This window comes from Chiloscyllium plagiosum, chromosome 23 (assembly GCF_004010195.1).
Source record: "Chiloscyllium plagiosum isolate BGI_BamShark_2017 chromosome 23, ASM401019v2, whole genome shotgun sequence".
In the NCBI taxonomy this organism is placed as follows: Eukaryota; Metazoa; Chordata; class Chondrichthyes; order Orectolobiformes; family Hemiscylliidae; genus Chiloscyllium; species Chiloscyllium plagiosum.
Window position 1 is genome coordinate 33206859 of NC_057732.1, and position 23009 is coordinate 33229867.

At 41.0% G+C, this 23009-nt stretch overlaps 1 protein-coding gene across 6 annotated transcripts in view; it reads left to right on the top strand.

The window, feature by feature from the left end:
- The window catches only part of kmt2e (lysine (K)-specific methyltransferase 2E), a 128233-nt gene extending 106828 nt beyond the window's left edge, over positions 1-21405 (top strand). For 3 of the 6 annotated variants that reach the window (XM_043713855.1, XM_043713858.1, XM_043713857.1), the window contains 4 exons: positions 15414-15502; positions 16536-16679; positions 18110-18210; positions 18398-21403. In XM_043713855.1, coding sequence (XP_043569790.1) covers positions 15414-15502; positions 16536-16679; positions 18110-18210; positions 18398-20236 — 2173 coding nt within the window. In that variant the 3' untranslated portion in view covers positions 20237-21403. Of the gene's footprint in view, positions 1-15413; positions 15503-16535; positions 16680-18109; positions 18211-18397 lie in introns of all 6 variants that reach the window. The other 3 variants (XM_043713856.1, XM_043713859.1, XM_043713861.1) reach the window with 3 other exon arrangements.
- The last annotated feature ends 1604 nt before the right edge of the window (positions 21406-23009 follow it).

The following is a 23009-nucleotide window of genomic DNA, read 5'->3' on the forward strand; positions in this document are numbered from 1 at the left end:
GAAGATGAAGGTGGGGGGTGATGGTGATGGTATGGAGCAGAGGGTGGAGCGAGTAGGTGGGAAAGAAGATGGGCATGTAGGACAGTTCAGGAGGGCAGTGCTGAGTTGGAGGGTTGCATCTGGGATAAGGTGGGGGATGGGGAGATGAGGAAACTGGTGAAATTGACATTAATGCCATGTAGTTGGAGGGTCCCAAGGCAAAAGTTGAGGTATTCCTCCTCCAGGTGTTAGTTGGCTTGGATTTGGCAGTGGAGGAGGCCCAGGACTTGCATGTCCTTGGTGGAGTATGAGGGGGTCAGCCACAGGGCGGTGGGGTTGTTTGGTGCGCGTGTCATAGAGATGTTCCCTGAACTGTTCCGCATGTTGGCGTCCTGTCTCCCCAATGTCGGGGAGATCGCATCGGGAGCAATGGACACAGTGGATGAAGTCTTTGGATGTGCAGGAAAATCTCTGCCAGATGTGAAAGGATCCTTTGAGGCCTTGGATGGCGGTGAGGGGGGGTAGTGTGGCACAGGTTTTACACCTCTTGCGGTTGCAAGGGAAGGTGATGCAAGTGGAAGGTGGGGGGGAGGGGGTGAACGTGGACCTAACGAGGGAGTTGTAGGCGGAATGGTCTCTGCAGAATGCTAATAGGATGGGGAGGGAAATATATTTGATGGCGGTAGGTCTGACTGTAGGTGGCGGAAATGACGGAGGATGATGCATTGTATCCGGAGATTGGAGGGGTGCGAGGTGAGGACCAGAAGGTTCTATCCTTGTTGCGGTTGGAGGGGTGGGGTTCAAGGACGGAGGTGTGGAAAGTGGAAGAGATGCACTGGAGGGCTTTATTGACCACGTAGGAAGGGAAATTGTGATAGGAGGCCATCTGGGATGTTCTGGAGTGGAATTGCTCCTTTTGGGAGCAGGTGTGGTGGAAGCAGAGGAATTGGGAGTAAGGGATAGCATTTTTGCAGAAGCGGAGTTGGGACAAGGTGCAGTGCAGATAGCTGTGGGAGTCGGGTTTGAAGTGAATGTCTGTGTTGAGTCGGTCACCAGAAAGGTGAAAATGGAGAGGTCAAGGATGGGGAGGGAGGTGTCGGAGACGGTCCAGGTGAACTTGAGGTCAGGGTGGAAGGTGTTCGTGAAGTTGATGAACTGTTCAACCTCTGTGGGAACACAAGATGGCGCCAATACAGTCATCAATGTAGCAGAGGAAAAGGTGGGTAATGGTGCCGGTGTAACTGCAGAAGATGGACTATTCCATGTATTCAACAAAGAGGCAGGCATAGCAGGGGATCATGTGGGTGCCCATGGCTACCCCTTTGGTCTGGAGGAAGTGGGAGGCATCCAAGGAGAAGTTGTTGAGGGTGAGGACCAGTACAGCGAATTGAATTAAGTGGGTCGGTGGAGGGATACTGGTTAGGTCAGTGGGAGAGGAAGAAACCATTCTGTCCAGGCCATTCAGTATTCTGTAAGTTTGTTAGATCCTCCCCATCCTTCTAAAACTTGATCGAGTATAGACCGAGTCCTCAAACGGTCCTCATATGTTAAGCTTTTCATTCCTCTGTAATATGGACATATTTCAAGATGTTGCTATTTCTTTCCCAAGTTCTCTCGCTTCCATATCCTTCTCCACAGTAAACACTGATACAAATGCTCATTTAGTATCTCCCCCATCTCCTGTGATTCCATATGTAGGTGATCTTATTGATCATTAAGGGGCCCTATCCCCTCCCTGGTTACCCTTCTGTCCTTAATGTATTTGTGGAACACCTATGTATTCTGTTTAACCCCATTTGCCAAAGCGATCTGTTCCATTTTTGTCCTCCTGAATTCTCTCTCAAAAATAGCTTCTGCTGCCTTGAATGCTTCTGGAGATTCATTTGATCCCTGCTGTCAATACCCAACATATGCTTCCACCTTTTTTTTAACCAAACCTCTATTTCTGTAGTCATCCAGCATTTTCTACGCCTAACAGCCTTGCACTTCACCCTAACAGGAATGTACTGTCTCTGGACTCTTGTTATGTCATTTTGAATGCTTCCCACTTCCCAACTGTCCCTTTACCTGCGAATATCTCCTCCCCCCCCCCACCCCCCTACCCCAGTCAACTAGTGAAAGTTCTGGCCTTCCTCCAGTGTTGAATTTCAACTTTTAGATCAGTCTATCCTTCTCTGTCACTATTCTGGAACTTACAGAATTATGATCATTGGCCCCAAAGTTCTCCCCTACTGACACCTCAGTAACCTGCCCTACCTTAGTTCCCAAGGGTAGATCAAATTTTGCCCCTTTTCTAAGATGTACATCCACTATTCTAGTGTTTTGTTATGAAGTAAATTATCACAAAAGCTATGCTAATGCCTCCTTAAAACTTAGTAGAGTCATAGAGATGTACAGCATGAAAACAGATCCTTCGGTCTAAATCGTCCGTGCTGATCGGATATTGTAAATTAATCTGGTCCCATTTGGCAGCCCTTAGCCTATATCCTTCTAAACCCTTCCTATTCATGTACCCATCCAGATGCCTTTTAAATGTTGTAATTGTTCAGCCTCCACCACTTTCTCTGGCAATTCTTTCCATACACGCACCACCCTCTGTGTGAAAAAGTTGCCCCTTAGGTCCCATTTAAGTTTTACCCCTGTCATCCTAAACCTATGCCCTCTAGTTTTGGACTCCCCCACCCCAGGCAAAACACTTTGTCTATTTACCCTATCTATGTTCCTCATGATTTTATAAAGCTGTATAAGGTCATTCCTCAGCCTCAGATTCTCCTGGGAAAACAGAACCGGCCAGTTCAGCCTCTCCCTGGAGCTCAAATCCTCCAACCCTGGCAACATCCTTTATAAGTCTTTTCTGAACCCTTTCAAGTTTTACAACATCTTTCCTGTATGTGGGAGACCAGAATTGCACACAATATTCCAAAAGTGACCTAATCAATGGTCTTGTACAGCTGCAACATGAACTGTCAACTCTCTTACTCAATACTCTGTCCAATAAAGGAAAGCATACCAAATGCTGCCTTCACTCCTATCTACCTGTGACTCCACTTTCAAGGAACTATGAACCTGTGCTCCCAAGGACTCTTTGTTCAGCAACACTCTCCAGGACCTTAACATTAAGTGTATAAGTCCTGCTCTGATTTGCCTTTGCAAAGTGCAGCACCTCACATTCATCTAAATTATACTCCATCTGCCACTCCTCAGCCCAATGGCCCATCTGATCAAGATCCCGTTGTACTCTGAGGTAACCTTCTTCGCTGTCCACTATACCTTCAATTCTGGTGTCATCAGCAACCTTACTACTATACCTCTTATGCTCACATCCAAATTATTTATATAAATGATGAAAAGTAGTGGACCCAGCACCGATCCTTGTAGCACACCGCTGGTTACAGGCCTCCAGTCTGAAAAACAACTCTCCTCCATCACCACCCTCTATCTTCTACCTTTGAACCAGTTCTGTATCCAAATGGCTAGTTCTCCCTGTATTCCATGAGATCTAACCTTGCTAACCAGTCTCCTATGGGGAACATAGAACAATACAGCGCGGAACAGGCCCTTCGGCCCACGATGTTGCGCCGACCTGTGAACTATTCTCAGCTCGTCTCCCTACACTATCCCAAAATCATCTATGTGCTTATCTAAGGATTATTTAAATCTCCCTAATGTGGCTGAGTTGACTACATTAGCAGGTAGGGTATTCCACGCCCTTACCACTCTTTGTAAAGAACTTGCCTCTGACATCAGTCTTAAATCTATCACCCCTCAATTTGTAATTATGGCCTCTCGTACAAGCTGACATCATCATCCTAGGAAAACTTCTTTCACTGTCTACCCTATCTAATCCTCTGATCATCTTGTATGTCTCTATCAAATCCCCTCTTCGCCGCCACCTTTCCAATGACAACAGACTCAAGTCTCTCAGCCTTCCCTCCTGACCAGGCAACATCCTGGTAAATCTCCTCTGCACCTTTTCCGATGCTTCCACATTCTTCCTGTAATGGGGTGACCGGAACTGTACACAATATTCTAAGTGTGGCTGCACCAGCGTCTTGTATTGTTGCAGCATGATATTGCAGTTCCGGAACTCAATCCCTCTACCAATGAAACCTAACACGCTGTATGCCTTCTTAACAGTACTATCCACCTGGGTGGCAACTTTCAGGGATCTATGCACATAGACTCCAAGATCCCTCTGCACATCCACACTACCAAGAATCTTTCCATTGACCCAGTACTCTGCCTTCCTGTTATTCTTCCCAAAGTGCATCACCTCACATTTAGCTGCATTGAACTCTATTTGTTACACCTCAGCCCAATTCTGCAGCTTATCCAAGTCCCCCTGCAACCTGTAACATTCTTCCAAACTGTCCACTACTCCACCGACTTTAGTGTTTTCTGCAAATTTACTGATCCATCCACCAATGCCTGCGTCTAAGTCATTTATAAAAATGACAAACAGCAGTGGTACCAAAACGGATCCTTGTGGCACACCACTAGTAACTGGACTCCAGACTGAATATTTTCCATCAACCACCACTCGCTGCCTTCTTTCAGAAAGCCAGTTTCTAATTCAAACTGCTAAATCACCCTCAATTCCATGCCTCTGCATTTTCTCCATCAGCCTTCCATGTGGAACTTATCAAAGGCTTTACTGAAGTCCATGTATACCACGTCAACTGCCCTACCCTCGTCTACGTGCTTGGTCATCTTCTCAAAAAGCTCAGAGGTTTGTGAGACACGACCTGCCCTTGACGAAATCATGTTGACTATCTGAAATCAAATTGTTGCTTGCTAGATGATAAATCTTATCCCTTTTAATCCTTTCCAAAACCTTTCCAACAACAGAAGTAAGATTCACTGGTCTATAATTACCTGGGCCATCTATGTTGCCCTTCTTGAACAAGGGCACAACATTTGCAATCCTCCACTCCTCTGGTACTAAACCTTTAGACAATGACGACTCAAATATCAAAGCCAAAGGCTCTGCTATCTCTTCCCGAGCTTCCCTGAGAATCCTCGGATAAATCCCGTCGGGCCCAGGGGACTTGTCTACTTTCACTCCTTCTAGAATTGATAACACCCATGTGTAACTAACCTCGATCCGTTTTAGTCTAATATCTCGTACCTCTTTCTTCTCCTCTACAATATTCTCCTTTTCCTGAGTGAACATCGATGAGAAATGTTCATTTAGCACCTCTCCGATCTCTACAGGGTCCACACTCAACTTCCCACTTCTGTCTTTGACTGGCTCTATTTCTACCCTAATCATCCTTTAATTCCTCACATACCTATAGAAAGCTTTAGGGTTCTCCCTTATTCTATTTGCTAAAGACTGCTCGTGTCCTCTCTTAGCTCCTTTTAACCCTCTCTTTAAATCCTTCCTAGCTGATCTGTAACTCTCTATCGCCTCATCTGTACTAGCTTGCCTCATCAACACACAAGCCTCCTTCATTCTTCTTAACAAGAGATGCAATTTCTGTAGTAAACCACGGTTCCCTTACCTTATCACTTCCTCCCTGCCTGACAGGGACATAACTATCAAGAACACACAATATCTGTTCCTTAAACCAGCTCCACATTTCAATTGTCTGCATCCCCTGCATTTTGCTACCCCATTCTATGCATCCTAGTTAGAATATAGAACAATACAGCACAGAACAGATCCTTCGGCCCACGATGTTGTGCCGAACATTTGTCCTAGCTTAAGCACCTATTTGCATTATAATTGCCCTTGCCCCTTCGATAACTCTTGATCTGTGGCATGTACCTATCCCTTTCCATCGCTCAACTAAAGGTAACTGAATTATGGTCACTCTCTCCAAAGTGCTCACCTACAACTAAATCAAACATCCTGTTGAACACCTTACTGAAGTCCATACAGACCACGTCCACCATTCTGCCCTCATCAGCCCTCTTCGTTACTACTTCAGAAGACTCAATCAGGTTGACTATCCCTAATCAGTCCTTGCCTTTCCAAATGCATGTAAAGCCTGTCCCTCAGAATTCCCTCCAACAACTAGCCCACCACCGATGTCAGCCTCACTGGTCTGTAGTTCCCTGGCTTTTCCTTAAATAATGGCATCACATTAGCCAATCTCCAGCCTTCTGGCACCTCACCTGTGACTATTGATGATACAGATATCTCAGTCAGGAGTCCAGCAACCACTTCCTGAGCCTCCCACAGAGTTCTAGGGTAGGTCCCAGGGATTAGCTCCCAGGGATTTATCCACTTCTTTCGTTTTGAGATATCCAGAACCACCACTTCTGTAATATGGACATTTTTCAAGATGTCGCCATCTAATTCCCCACATTCTATATCTACCATGTTCTTCTCCACAGTAAACACTGATACAAAATACTCATTTAGTGTCTTCCCCCATCTCCTGTCGTTCCACACAGGGTGCCTTGCTGATCTTTGAGGAGCCATATCTTCTCCCTAGTTACCCTTTTGTCCTTAATATATTTATAAAATCTATTTGGATTCTCGTGATTTGGAGAAGCCGGTGTTGGACTGGGGTACAAAGTTAAAAATCACAAAGCAGCAGGTTATAGTCCCAACAGGGAGAAAGAGAGGACTGCAGATGCTGGAGATCAGAGTCAAGATTAGAGTGGTGCTGGAAAAGAACAGCAGATCAGGCAGGATCCGATGAGCAGGAAAATCGACGTTTCAAGCAAAAGCCCTTCATCAGGAATGAGCCCTCATTTCCCTCGATTTTCCTACTCCTCTGATCCTGCCTGACCTGCTGTGCTTTTCCAGCATCGCTCTAATCTTGACTGTAGTCGCAACAGGTTTATTTTGAACTGCTTCCAAATAAAACTGTTGGACTATAACCTGGTGTTGTGTGATTTTTAAATTTGGATTCTCCTTAACACTATTTGCTAAAGTTATCTCATGTCCCCTTTTTACCCTCCTGATTTCCCTCTTAAATATACTTCTCCTCACTTTATACTGTTGTAAGGATTCACTCAATCTCTGCTGTCAATACCTGACACATGCTTCTTAACCAAAACCTCAATTTCTCGAGTCATCCTGCATTCCCTACACCTACCAGCCTTGCCTTTCACCCTAACAGGAATACACTGTCTCTGGACTCACATTATCTCATTTTTGAACACTTCCCATTTTCCAGCTGTTCCTTTGCCTGCGAACACCTGCCCCTAATCAACCTTTGAAAGTTCTTGCCTAATACCATCAAACGTGGCCTTCCTCCAATTTAGAACGTCAAGTTTTAGATCCAATTTATCCTTTTCCATCACTATTTTAAAACAAATAGAATTATTGTCACTGGTCCCAAAATGTTCTCCCACTGACATCTGTCACCTGCCCTGCCTGACTTCCCAAGAGTAGGTCAAGTTTTGCACCTTCTCTAGTAGGTGCATCCACATACTGAATCAGAAAATGTTCTTGTACATACTTTAACAAATACCCCTCCATCTAAACCCTTAACACTATTGCATTCCCTGTCTTTGTTTGGAAAGTTAAAATCCCCTACCATAACAACCCTATTATTAGAGACATAGAAATGTACAGCATGCAAACAGACCCTTCAGTCCAACTCGTCCATGCCAACCAGATAGTCCCATTTGCTAGCATTTGGCCTGTATCCCTCTAAATCCTTTCTATTCATATACCCATCGAGATACCTTTTAAATGTAACTGTATCTGCATCCACCACTTCCTCTGGCAGTTCGTTCCATACCATGCACCATGCTGTGTTTGAAAATGTTGCCCCTTAGGTCTGTTTTAAATCTTTCCCACTCACCTTAAACCTATGCCCTCTAGTTTTGGACTCCCCTACCCTGGGGAAAAGATCTTGACTATTCACCCTATCCATGCTATCAATGATTCAAATATCTCAGCTAGGTCCAGGGTGATGGTGAATACCAGCTCCTGATTCCGCTAACATCGAGGACCGTGTAGCTGCTACATCACCATCCCCCCAGACCTCCCGCTCACTGAGGCTGAACGATCAGTCTTCAGCGAAGGGCTCATTTTCATTCCATTTCACCCAGACATAAACAAATTCTGCACATGATGTCAAGCTCTTTTTCTGCTACCTCCACACCTATTTTTTTGAACAGGAATCCAACCCACTCTTTAACCCCTTTCCCACCTCCAGCAGAATCCATCCTCCAGGCCTCCTACCCTCCTTCAACTCCTTCATCTCCAACTGCTGCCTCTCCATCCCTTTCAATTACTCCTATCTCTTCCCATCAGAAAGTGTAGCCCTCCATTTCCTTCGCTCCAATCCCAACTTACTAAACCCACCAATAAAGTGGGGCGCGGTGGTAATATGGTGAACTGACCTCTATATCGCTGAGGCCAGATGCTAACTCTCTGACGCCACCTCCTACCGTCCACTCGATTATGTCTCTATTCTTACAGATAACTGAGATCTCCTTACAAATTTGTTGCTCAATTTCCTGCTGACTATCCCTTTCCTGTTACTCAGTTCCACCCAAGTAATTTCCCTGGGTGTATTCCCAAGCGCATCCTCCCTCAGTACAGCTGTAATGCTATCCCTTATCAAAATGCTACTCCCCCTCCTGTCTTGCCTTCCTTCCTATCATTGCTTTAGCATTTGTATCCTGGAACTGGCAGTCCTGTCCATCCCTGAGCCACATCTCTGTAATTGCTATGATATTCTAGTCCCATGTTCCTAACTATGCCCTGAGTTCATCTGTCTTCCCTGTTAGGTCTTTTGCATTGAAATAAATGCTGTTTAATTTTACAGTCTTACCTTTCCTACAAGTCTGTGCTTTGTTCCCTGACTGTTTGACTTGCTCCTTTTTCCCATCTGTACCAGTCTCCAATTGATCTCTTTCTTCACCATTTCCCTGGTCACACCCGCATCCATCTTACTAGTTTATATCCTCCCAAGCAGCTCTAGTACAACTCCCTGCCAGCATAATAGTCCCTTCCAATTTAGGTGCAATCTGCCCTCCTTGCACAGGTCACTTCTACTCCAGAAGAGATTCCAATGGTCCAAAAAATGTGAACCCTTCTCCTTTGCACCAGCTCCTCAGTCATGCATTCATTTGCTGTATCCTCCTATTCATACCCTCACTAGCTCGTAGCACCGGAAGTAGACTGGATATCATTACCCTTGAGGGCTTCCTTTTTAAATTCCTGCCTCATTCATTTTCAATATTCTCCCTTCAGAATCTCATCCTTTTCCCTTCCTGTATCAAAGGTTCCAATGTATACAATGACCTCCTGCTGGTCCATCCCCTCTTTGAGATCATTCTGCACCCTCTCTGAGATATCCTTGTTCTTGGCACCAGGGAGGCAACGCAGTCTGATTTTTCACTGCCAGCCGCAGAAAAGTCTGTCTGTGCCCCTGTCACAGTCGAATGCTTGGAACCTTGTACCCTTCGTTATGTTAGAGCCATTCTTGGTCCCAGAAACTTGGCTGTTCATGCTATATTCTCTTGAGAGTCCATTACCCCCTACGTTTTCCAAAACAGCATACCTATTTGAGATGGGGATAGCCACAGGACACTCCTGCACCACCTGATTCCCTCTCCTACCTTTTCTGGAGTTAACCCATCTACCTGACTGTGGCTTTTCTCTTTTCTTAAAGCCATCCATCACACACCCTAGCCTAGGGCGGCACGGTGGCACAGTGGTTAGCACTGCTGCCTCACAGCGCCAGAGACCCGGGTTCAATTCCCGACTCAGGCGACTGACTGTGTGGAGTTTGCACATTCTCCCCGTGTCTCCGTGGGTTTCCTCCGGGTGCTCCGGTTTCCTCCCACAGTCCAAAGATGTGCAGGTCAGGTGAATTGGCCATGCTAAATTGCCCATAGTGTTAGGTAAAGGGGTAAATGTAGGGTAATGGGTGGATTGCGCTTCGGCGGGTCGGTGTGGACTTGTTGGACCGAAGGGCCTGTTTCCACACTGTAAGTAATCTAATCTAATCTAGCTCCTGTAAATTCTTTATTGCCGCTAGCTGCCACTCCAACCGATCCATGATAGGATTCGCAACCAAAGACACTTCCTGCACATAATCATCAGTAACATGGAACTCTCCCTAAACTCCTACATCTGACAGGAAGAGCACATAACTCAACTAAAGGCCATCTTTGCTCCTTCACAATCTACAGACCTAGAAAATAGCACCGACTTAGTGTTCTAAAAAAAACACTGCTGCAGGCTAACTTCATATTACAGTTTATATTTTAAAATTTAATTGAGACAGATTTTATCCAGAAAGAACCCACTCTACTCGCTATTGTAAATTTACAACAAGGTTGCACTCAAAAACTATGTACTTACCTGATCCTGTGCTGTGAGCTCTCCCACATATGTTCCTCCAAGGTCAGCTGTGAATTTCGCGATTGTTAAGTTTTTCTAGACACACTCCAATGTCCAGAGATATTTGAACTCAAACAGCAAAGGCAGTAACTGTGCAGATTTACTGCTAAATCAGAGAGCAGTGTCAGTTTCTTACCCTGACCCTGTGGTCTTTGCCTTTGTCTGTCTTCCTTTTTTAGTGCTGCTGTTTTGATGCTTTTTTCCCCAAAGTTCGAAAACAATGCAATAACACACAAAACAGCCACAATTTTTTCCCATCCTCTATTTTGGAATACCCAGAATCCTCAAAATAGGCATATTTTGTGCAGTCGCTCATTAGTCTGTCTCGCCTTCCCTGCCTTGCCATTATTCTGGAGCTGACCATCCTTTCCTTTTAGTAATATTAGAATCCTTATAGAGTCTGATAAACTATGTAATATGTAGATGAACTTGTCAAGCAATCATTGGAAATAACTGAAGTGTAAGATTGCACATTTCAAAGCTGTTATAGTAATAATCTAAAATAAATCAAAATTACTTAACAGGCGACTAATACTCAGAGCTAAAATTAAGGAGATTTCATGTTAACTAAGACTTTACAGCTCCTTTTGTGGTACCTGGTTATTGCAGCAGATGCAGTCATTTGTGCAGTACATCGAACTTCTGGCAGATGCAAGAACAAGTCCATTACTTTTGGCTTACTTAAAACCTCACTCCTCTCAGCCCAAGTCTTTGAGATCGAACTTCCACCAGCAAAGTTCACCTCAGTGATTCTTTAAATTTCCAAAAGTACTGTCTGTTCTGTTCTATTCCTTTCCTTTTTAAGCTGAAAACTCTTATGATATCTTTTCAATTACAGCAGCTCATCCAGAAAGTAATTGTCTGTGTGTCCTGCTCTCTGTTTCACTCTCACATATAGAGCAGCTGGCCATTTGATGTGAGTTGCTGTGGAAAAGTGTGAAAATTTAATAGGTTTCCTCCTGGGGAAGTTATGGATGTAATGTATTTTGATTTTCAGAAGTCATTTGATAAGGTACCGTCGAGTCATGCAGCACGGAAACAGACACTTCGGTCCAACCAGTACATGCCAAACATAATCCCCGACTAAACTAGTTAAACCTGCCTGCTCCTTACCCATATCCCTCCAAACCTTTCCTATTCATGTACTTAACCAAATGTCTTTTAAAAGTTGCAATTGTAACCACATCCACCACTTCCTCAGGAAGTTCATTCCACGTGCAAATCACCCTCTGTGTAAAAAAAAAAGCTCCTCATGTCTTTTTAATATCTTTCTCCTGTCACCTTAAAAATGTGTCCCCTCATCTTGAAGTCCCCATCCCAGGAAAAAGACAATGGCCATTAACCCTACCTATACCTCTCATTATTTTATAAACTTCTATATGTTTGTCTCAACCTCCAGTGAAAAAAGTCGCAGCCTATCACACAGGCTATTTAATAAGACAGAAGCCCATGATGTTCAAGATAGTCAATCCTGTATCCATGCTGATGAAGTAACTAATAGAAGACTGAGAGTTGGATTAAGGAGAGCATTTTCAGATGGCAACATGTAATTATTGAAGTGCCACAGTGATCAATACTGGAGACAGTTATTTTAGATTCATAGAATCCCTACAGTGCAGAAAGAGGCCATTTAGTCCATCAAATCTGCACCAACCCTCCAAACAGCATCCCAACCAGACCAACATCCTCACCCCATCCCTGTAACCCTGCATGGGTCTTTTACCATGGCTAACCCACCCAACCTACATATCTTTGGACTATGGGAGGAAACCAGAGTACCTGGAGGAAATTCATGCCGACGCTGGGAGAATGTGCAAACTCCACACAGACAGTCAAGTAAAGCTGGAATTGAACATGGGTCCCTGGGGCTGTGAGGCTGCAGTGTTGACCACTGCGTCACTGTGAAGCCCATACTGTGCCACCACTCCATCCATGTATAATTTACAATATTAATGACTTGGATGAGGAAACTAAATGTTCTAGAGCCAAATTTTCAAATAACACAAACATAGATGGGAAGATAACATAGTCTGCAGAGGGATTAACAGACAAATCAACTAAGTGGGCAAAAATGGAATATAATGTTGGGAAATGTGAACCTTGCACTTTGGAATAGAAAAGCTGATTTTTTTAAAAATGGACATGTGCAGAAAACTACAGAACAAAATGTAGGAGTCTTTGTGCATGAATGACAACAGGTTAGCATCTAAGTTCACTGGGTAGTAAGGAAAGCAAATGGAAAGTTGATCTTTATTTCAAAGAGAATGGAGTACAAGTGTAGGGAGGATTTGCTAAAACTATGCAAGGTATTAGTCAGACTGTAGTTGGAAGACTGAAAACAGTTCTAGACCTCTTATTTAGAGGAAAGATATATTGGCATCGAAGGCAGTCCAGTGAAGGTTCACTAGGCTGACAGCTATGATGGGGCTCTCTTAGGAGAAGTTGTTGAGTAGGTTGGGACTTGTCTTTATTTTAGAAAGCTGTTTCACCATCACTTCTAGAATTCTGTTCCACAATTCTGTTGTGCTGTTTTTTTTTAATTTCATAGTTTTTTTTCTAATTCCTTAAATGGTGTGTATCTCTAATCCTTACCAAACATTCCCTTATTCTCTTCCAATAAATCATATACTAAGAAAAATCATCTTTCTGCATAATTTAGTCCTCATAAATTCAGAAATGAGTTTGTCTTCCTCTGGATTCACTCTATTGTTCTGTAAATTCCTTTGTGATATAAAGAGTAAACATGAATACAGTAAGACAACGTACAACTTAGAAGTCACATTGGACTCCATGTTAACTCTATTTCCCACCACAAATGCTGCTAGATCTGTTGAGTTTTTCCAGCATTTTCATTTTTGCTTTGGATTTCCAGCATCTACCATGTTATTTTGTTACAGTTTCAGCATCACAGCCTTAGATTTATTTGATATGCTTTTAACTAAATGTTCCAAGTTTTCATATATGCTTTCGTTGACTCCTATGAACACTTGAATCAATGATTTTCATGATTTGACCATTAAAATCTGGAAATCCTTTTCCTTCTGTCTTATTTCATGCATGTTTTTGAGGTTCTTATGAATTTGCAGTTTCTTGCAGATCTGTGCTACCTCTATGCCTATTGTCAAGCCCATTCATTTCCTCTTGAATCATTGGTACTATACATATTTTAATCTAATTCAAAATGTAGGACTACTAGCCTATATTCTGTCCTCTAAGTCATGTAAATTATGAACAGTAGCTTTTCCAGCACTAACCTCTCGAATTCTAATGTGACATGACCCCGCTTGGTCTTTATCTTTGAGTAGCACATTGACTCAGCCTTATTGTAAATCAGTTTGTTAGATTGAAATGATTAGAACTTAACTGCCATAGCAAAACTTAATACAAATCATTTAACTGCTGTAGAAAGGAGACTAAATGTGCAGATGAGATGAAAAGAGTACAGAAAAATAGGCTAAGAGACTGAGATGTGATCGATCAAGTGGAAGAAGCCTCATGTGGAATATAACCGCCCATACAGAGTAATTAAGCCAAGTGTCTTTTTGCTGTCTAATCTATGTAATTCTAGAACAAAGGAAGTTGTTAGGGAATATTGTGCAAAATGTTAAGCTGTTCAAGAGATGATGACGTTTTCATAGTAAAATCTGGCACCTTTTCTACATGGCTGAAACATGAAACATTTGAAATATGGTCAGAATGAACTTGTTTGGTTGATAGTTGAACATTTTGTTGATACAGACTTCTGAATAGCAGTGCTTTATGTGCCTTAGTGTGTACAACTTGAGTTTGGGTACTGTAGTCAGTAGTTTGTACAAAGCTTGTACAGCACTCATGGTTCCAACTCCAGTGGCAATCTGTAATGAATCATTTCAATCATTGCTTTTCTCCTTTGGGTTTCTGCTGAAAATCATTTGTATGTTGACAGATGCAAAATCTGCCATTAATCAATGCAACTCTGCACCATTTGAAAATATAATTTATAAAAAAAAAACTTTGTTTCATAAGACTTTGATATGTTTGGATGTATCACTGTAAATGGATCTATTGCAAAAAAAATTCAATCACTGTGTCAGTTCAGCATCTCCAAATAACCGGATTTTAAATTACCAAAAACAATTCTCCTAACCGTATCGTAAATACATTGAGGAATACTAGATGGTTTCTTGATGAGCTTTTTAAAAAAAAAACACACACCTTTTAGTGCCTGCATGTCTTCTAACAAGTGCCGTTAATTGAAATTGTCAGTGATTATTAATTCAGTTGGGGGCCATGACCAGTTTTGTGAACAAGGCCAGTTCCAGTTTGAAATCTTTTTAAACCAGCATAGAAGTTTCCAGAAACTAGATTTGTAATTGGTCTTAATTATGCCCCCAATGAAGAGCAAACTATTGGAAACTACCTATTCTGAGAATGTCTGGATTAGAATACATGTTAAGTTTACATCACTGAGGAAGGTCACTGGCAGCAGTAACTGAAAACATAAATATATAACATATTTTACCCTTTACCACTAAGTTCATTACTTTGGCCCTCCAACACCAACATTCGGAGCCTACTGAGCCTTGCTTAGCACTTGTCACTTGAATTGGAATAAGCTGTATACAATTTGTAGGTCGCCAATCTCTGCATTTGCCAATAGAAGGAGTGAATATCATGTGTTGTATCTGGAGTATAACATCACATCATTGATCCAATAGTCTTGCATCCTTATTTGAATGACTTTGGAAGTTAAGCAAGGGGTACAAAATACGAGACAGTGGTGAGGTCGTTTGATTAAGTGATTGAAGAAGTAGTTTTGAGAAATATTGAGAGAAAGAACTTGACATCGACAAAAATATTCAAAGCACCAAAATCACTGAAGTGTTCTCTGCTATAACGATTGATTATATTGCCATGCATTTCATTCAGAATATTACTCAAAATTTGTTTCCCTTTATTGAGTTGATTAAAAATCTACCAAAGTACTGAAGGAAACATATTGAAGGAAATTGTAATTATTTTTGTTTTGAAGTGTCAAATAACGTTATCTCGACATTTTCCTTTCGAAATGATAGCATGTGACACAAATTCCTTGATATCTTCCTGTATTTTAATTATGTATCTCTATGTGAAGGACTGCCTCAACCTCTGTAGAGAAAGTAAGAGAAAGGAGCTATCAAAGAGCTTTACTTTTGAGTGATCATAGAAAAGAAAAAGAAGGTGGTAAGTTATATTATCTCTTTTTAGTTTGGACTGTGTTTATAATATGTATACACACGTGTTCTCATGTCAAATAGTATCTTCCAAAGGATGTGATTTTACCCTTCACTTAACACAGTGTTAGAATAAACATGTGGTCAATCAAATTGTTACACAATTTCCCACTGCTAATTTGACAGAATGATTACAAATTTGAAATAGGTTAGTAGTATTATCAGTCAGCTGAGAACAGTCAAACTTTAAGACTAATAATTGAACTGACTGAATGTCACATTTTGGTTCTTCAGTGGCACTTGCTTTTGGTTGTTCAGATTTTAAATGCTTCCTGTGTAGTGTTATGGAATAGGAAAGGGCCTTTCTCTATAACCATAGAGTGCACAATTCCTTACTTCAGTTGTGTGGCATTGAATGTTCCACAAAATGTAAGAGTAAGTTGAATGAGAATGGGGTGTTGTGCTGCACAAAGAGTTCAGAAGCAGAGGTTTGAAGATGTAATATCTTCCTTCCTGTAACTGGCAACTTTCTGAAGCATGTGGCTGAGCTCGGCAGAAACAAATTAAAAAAGTTGAAGGCCATGACCTTCACTGGAAGATGAATATCTCACCAATGTTTAAAAATTGCCATGGAGCGCTCAATGCTACCTTGAAGCTTCAAGGTCTGTAAAGTGTGTTGTTTTATTGCATGTTTTAGGTACTTCTGAGCAACTTTACAGAATCTTTTTTAAAAGCATTTACAACATGTCATTTGCATTAACTTATCAGATAGATCTGGATTTTTGTATCGTTTACGCATTTTACATGCTTCCGGTTATTGATGCAATCCAAAATAAGCCATGAATATATGGTCCATCGACATTAGTATCCATTGTGTTACTGTATTCCTGATACAATGTTTGTTTAGAATGACAGGGCACTATGGTAAGTAAAAGTCAGTGACAGATTTTGTACTTATTTGAAAGGCATTATTTTCTGAAAATTATTTATTAAAATAAAGCCTGTCATTTCTAATACTTTGTTATTGGGACTTCCATCTGTAGGAATGATTTCACCCACCCATAGCCCAACATCACCTCATTGGCCACAGTGTCATCTCCAAACTCCATCTTCATCCCACTGTTCAAAACCCATTCCACGTCTTCAACTGAAGATCCCAGCTAACTCTCCTAGTGAACCTAACCTAGGTCAGTAGAGAAGACATCCCATAATCATTCCACCTTTTTTGTGATCTGTAACTATTGTGAAATCATATTATCTAATGTCATTACTGGAATGGAGTCCCTTATTGTTCCTCCATATTATTTGCACTAATCATTTGACTGTTGAAATGAACACAAGTTGAGAAGTAAACTGGTTCCTACATGAAATGTAAATTCTTTTTAAAATTATACGCCTTTGTACCTCTAAGTATTGTATTGTCAAAATGTACATAATCTGCAATAAAATGTGCACCTTGTGCTTGTAATTTTTTTCTTGTATTCTGAAATTTATATTACTACGTTTGCTTCAGAACAGCTTTTAGGTGTGTGGATTTTGTAGGACAAATATTTAATAGTTTATACAATTCTGCTGGTATAAATTTAAAGGAATACTCCACTGTAAGGATGCATAGTGGTCTTGTAAAGTCAAAGAAAAGATATGGAATGAAAGAGTTATTTGCCCTTCAAGTCTGCTCATTCCACCAAGCAATGTACAAGTTAAACATCATGCATCTTCCCCAGTTTATGTCTTACCTCCTGAGGAGGTGTCTGAACACAAGAAGAGAACTGTGAAACCTGTGCCCATCTTCTAAAGGTAAATGATCAAAACATTTGGATATCTCTCTTAACTTTGCAGTCTCCATAGATCATCTTGTGGCTTTATCATGAATCCTAGTAGAAAATATTTATTAATATTCCTGAGGAATATTGAAAATGAGTGACTAAGCCCTGAGGCATCTCACATCAAATTATCGAGCCCATCCAGGACTGAGAAATTTTGCAAAAGTCATGCTGATCTATGGGAAGAGTTCTGGCTCAACCTGAAATTGTTAAACATACTTCTTTAAGGAATATTCTGATATAGTACATTTTGATTGTAGAGTATTCCTTTAAAAACACTGGCCAAAACATTAATTAGTTATGACTGTCAAAATGTCCACAGTTTTACATAATCAGAAGGATATATTGTAGTACACAGGAATTCTGTTTACTCTGATTGTTCTGCCAGAATCTCATAATTACATAGAAGTTATTAAAAATAAGTTGTGCTAAAAGCCCCAACTTTATGGATCTGTGTTTAGTCAATGTATTTTTTCAAAAGAATAAGAAAAAGTTGGAGAAGTGCTAATTTGGCCATAGATTTGTACATATTAATGTCAGTAAAACTTGGGGAAAGATAATATGTATTTTAGTCATAAATACTTGCTAAGTTATTGCATATTGGAGAGAACACATTTTATTTATATTACATAGCATTATATAATGTTTTAGTGTTTACTGTATATTTATTCTAGTAATTGCAAGATTTTGAAGAGGAAATGGCTGATTTTAAATTTTCAAAATTAAGTGTACAATTTTAACGCTGTCTGTATGTTCTAATGATACATTAATTAATTATCTTTCTACTTCTGTAGAAATTTCAGATACAGAAAACACAGAACAAGTTCCTGAAAAGGATTGTCCATCTCCAGTGAGTTCACAAAAGCATAATGTAAGCCCATCAAAATTAAATAAGGTAATCTGCCATTGCTTTAAAGCATATTGCGTTATGAGTACTGACGTTTTGTATTGAATGTTTTTTCTACAAGTTATTGTGTTATGGCTCGGTATTAATGGTTATTGACAAACATGAAACATTATTTTTTCTGCATTCAACTTAAATGATTTGTTAAAGCTCAAACTTTTTTCTTTTAAATTAACAGCCAGCACAAATGCCTTCTCCACCATCATCCCAATCCCAGGTAAAGTTGCAGGTGAAATCTCAAAACCTGCTACAGTCTCATCCTCCCCAATTAGAAAATACAAGTAATACAACAGAGACTTCTAATCAAAGTCAAGTTAAGTCTGAGACGCAGCAGAAGCTGCATTTTCATTTTGATTCCCAGCCAATTTCAAAAACTAATGTTAATGGCCAGTCTGGAAATCCACATTATTTAAAATATCCATGTCCATCACAGTCTCAGAGTTTAATAAAACCATCAAGTTGTCAACCAACTCAGCATCCATTGAATACTCCGTGTCCTGTGCTCCCACAACATGCTGAGCATCCTCTTAAATCATCAGCTCCTCACATGCCTGGACAGGCCAGCTATCTTCCATCAAGTTCTCAACCACAGCCTCAAATGCACTTACATTCGCCAAAGTCTCAGTCACAGCAACTGGGATCACCATATAGGACAATTCATTCACAATCGCCTCAAGTAGGAACAGTGCAGGCAGCATCACACAGGGGATCTTTTTTAACCCCTGTCACTGTGGGACAAGTGTACTATCAGACAGCACAGCCTGGGAGTTTAGCACAACAGCAGCAGACAAGTGCAGCATTTTATCCTTCGTCGGCAGCACCGTCAAGTCATCAATCTAGTTTGAGTCAGTTCAACCAGCAACATTCAAGCAGTAGTGTGCCCCCGCCACCACCGCCGCCACCACCTCCACCACCACCACCTGCCTACTATCAAAACCAGCAACCTTCTGGAAACTTTCAAAGTTTCAATCAGCCACGAACAAATGTTTCCCAACAGGGAACATTCTCTCCTGCAGCAAGTCCAACACAGAACTTGCCTGGAACGTGTTTGCTTCAACCTTCTCCTGGATCCATTTTACACCAAGGTCCCCCAAAGTCTCCAAGTTCTGCTTTATTGCATGCTTCAGGGTCACTACCAGCTGCAACTGCCTCTGCTCATCATGCACCTTCTACAGGGCAGTATCTGACACCTCCGAGTTCTGGCCTACATCATTCTTCCTCAGCATCTGCAACGCAACCACCGCCGCCACCTCCAGTCTCTCAGTCATCCGGATCAGGACCACACCTTGTGGCTCTTCCAGGCCCACATCACCCTCCAACTCAAGGACAGGGCCCACATCAGTCATCGTTGTCACATGTAACTAGTCCAGTTCATCCAATACCGCCAACCCAGGGGACACTACTACATGGTCAGACTTCAGGACATCATCCTCCACCACCACCACCACCTCCACCACCACCACCTGGGCCAGCACCTGTTCATCCTCCTCCACCTTCTGCAGCAGGACTTCAGTCTCTTTCAGCCTCTGGAACTGCAGCATCACATCACAATACACTTAATTCAGCACATCCTCCTCCACCGCCACCACCTCCACCACCGCCACCACCACCTCCACCAGCTCCAGTTCTTGGGTCAGGACATCATGTTGCTCCAGGACAAGGGTCGCATCATCCAGCTCCTCAAGGATCACACCATCTTCCTTCAGGGGCCCATCAGTCTTTGAGTCACCACCCCTCTCATCATGCTGCTCTGGGATCTCAGCTTCCACCTGCAGGATCAGGATCTCATCATTCACTGCCAAGACAAGGCTCTCACCATCAGACTCAAGGAGCAAATAGTATTGCATCACTCGCAAGCCCAGGATTCCATCCACCATCCCCCAAAGTGGTACCTCTTCCACATACAGGTCAGGGACTTAAACAAATGCCGGCATTACCCCCACAAATTTCTGTTTCCAGACCACAGTTGCCACCATCTTTCCAGCAAAACAATTTTCACAGCTCAGGATGGCATTAAAATGGGGCTGTGCTGACCCATTTTGAACATTATTCTGTAAAATAAGATGTAAATATTTTATGTAATGTATCTTTTAAAGATACTACTTAAGACTTGTAAGTCAGACATTGTAATAAACTTGTCACCAGTGCTCATCTTTATTTGTCTTTCACACAACTGTTTTTGATTCTTAAAAGAGACGTTTTACTCCTGTTGGAGCTGTATATATCTGTTTGTGAAGCCAGTGGGAAGAAAAACATTTTTCAAATTTTATTTTGTAAGTAGACATTCCAGCCATCCTAACTGACGTTGTAGTGCACAGGTTGGCTCAAAATTGTAATTTAGTAATTTTATTGTTGCATTTAAAAATGCATTTATTGAATGTTTTGTATAAATTTTTTTATTCAAATATGTTAAACATAACTGCACTTCTAAGGAGTGTTGGCACTCATGCAATTTACTTTCACTTTTTCTGTTCAATTCCCTTTCTGTAGCATCATTTTATTTTCCTTTGTATACTATTACACAATAGCAGAACAATGCAATATAGGTTTTGATGCAGTTGCGGTGTGAAACATGGTTCTTTTACATGATTTGGTTATTTGTAGAAAAGTAATTTAATGTATAGATTATTTCTAATTTCTTCTGGCAGATGTTATGTAAATAATTGTGCATTTACTTTTTTTTTCCTTGCTTGTAAAACCTGCCAATGCTTCTCTCCCATTTTTGAATACTGTTGTACATTCAAGTCCCTTTGCAAATATGTGTACGTTCTCTGTGAGCTTAGTATAAGAATTTTAATTTTTTAAGATACTGTCACACTGCAGCACTGGTTGGGCATTTTAATCTATGTTAATAAATCACAGTAAATTGCATTTTTTTACAAATTATAAATAGAGACTCTTAGGATTTTGTCATGTAATATATATATATTTGTTATTTTTCAAAAAGTGTGCTTAAACGATGTACAGTGATTATTTTGCAGGTGGACAAGGAACAAAAAGTGATTAGCTTACAAGTATAGATGAACCCAGCAACCTTAGAATGCTGCTCTAAGGTGCATGGTTAAAATTATTTTGTTTTTTCTGCAACATGCAGTTCATATTTACTGGTTTGTTATATTAGCTTGCAGTTGTATTCGGTGACTCATTCATTTTTGTTTGTTCCCTTGATTAGATTAGATTAGATTAGATTAGATTCCCTACAGTGTGGAAACAGGCCTTTCGGCCCAACAAGTCCACACCGACCCTCTGAAGATTAACTCTCCCCCTTCTGACTAATGCACCTAAACACTATGGACAATTTAGCATGGCCAATTCACCTGAGCTGCTCATCTTTGGAATGTGGAAGGAAACCGGAGCACCCAGAGGAAATCCACGCAAACACTGGGAGAATCTCGTCATTTATTGAACAAAATACCCTAAAGTAATAGCTTTCATGAGAAGTGGTAGAACATTGAATCAATGTCAAAATTCTATTAGACCAAATATCGCCATAGTTTTTTTTTGCAGCTCCTTAATGGTAAATTACATTGATAAAGTTTATGTTGCCACCGATTTTCATTCTTTTTGGGTTTTTTTCTCTTTCTCACTATTTACTTTGTCTCAGTTGCTTCCCTTTTTCATTTCTCTTGATTTTCCTCACTTTTTTTGTAAAGTTTCAATTAGTAATTATTTTCTCAAACTCCTTAAACGTTCTGCGAATCTACCTATACCAAATCAACTGCAGCAGTTGAAGAAGGCAGCTCACCACCTCAAGGGCAAGTAAGGGTGAGCAATAAATGCTGCTCCAGAAATCAGCACTCACTTTGCATGCATGAACTTATAAAAAAACACTTATGAATTCTATCTGTATTTCTAGTGGCTTTTTGTGAATTCTTTCAACCTGCTACCGTCAGTCTTTAGATTATTTACCCAATTCTAAAGCTTGGGTCTTGCTAAACACCTCTACCTACCTCAGGCTGAAAGTGATTGCTTAAGAAAGAACTTCTATCTCTATACTGTCTTTCTTACGAAGACTGCCCAGTTCCACCACTGATTAGTATCTTCATTCTTACCATCTTTTAGTCATACCTAAAATTCACAAATTGTCCCAGCTGATGTTCACTACCTATATCACATTCTGTGCCAAGTCCTTCTCGCGTTGTGTTTTTAAGAAATGGGATACATGTTTAAAGTAAAATACATATATGAACTTGGCTTTTCATATACATGCAGCTGTCATCTGTTGAATTAACCACTGCTCCCAGTTATCACACCTTAATTCTATGATTCATACTCAGTGCAACAGAGGCTTCACAGAGTCTTCTGTCACATCGACTAGGAAGGGTCATATTAAAATCTCCACAAATGTGGAGATGTTTTCATACTGACTTAGTAAGTTTTTCATGTGTATACAATACATACACTTATGTACCAAGTGTTAGTATGCTGCTGCTTTTGCAGTTTTGTTCTTGTAGCAGTTGAGATCACATTATTTCCAAGAGTTCTTTGTTTATATATAATAATTCATGAGACATGGATATCACTGGCATGGCCTAATTTCCTTTAAGTTAAAATGGGGTCACATTGCAAAATGGTTTGTGAAGTACTGCAGGGTCCTTTGCATAATCTGTTGCTAGTACCAACGTCGCCTTTTATCGCATGCACTAATAGCTGTGAAATCTGAGGTCTCTTAGGTATATGTAACTGCATTAGGCCATTGTTCTGATGGTAGTGGAAGATAACCAAAGAAAAAAAGTTATAATTTTACCTCTATGGAGCATTTGCATTTCACTACAGATAATAAGTAATCC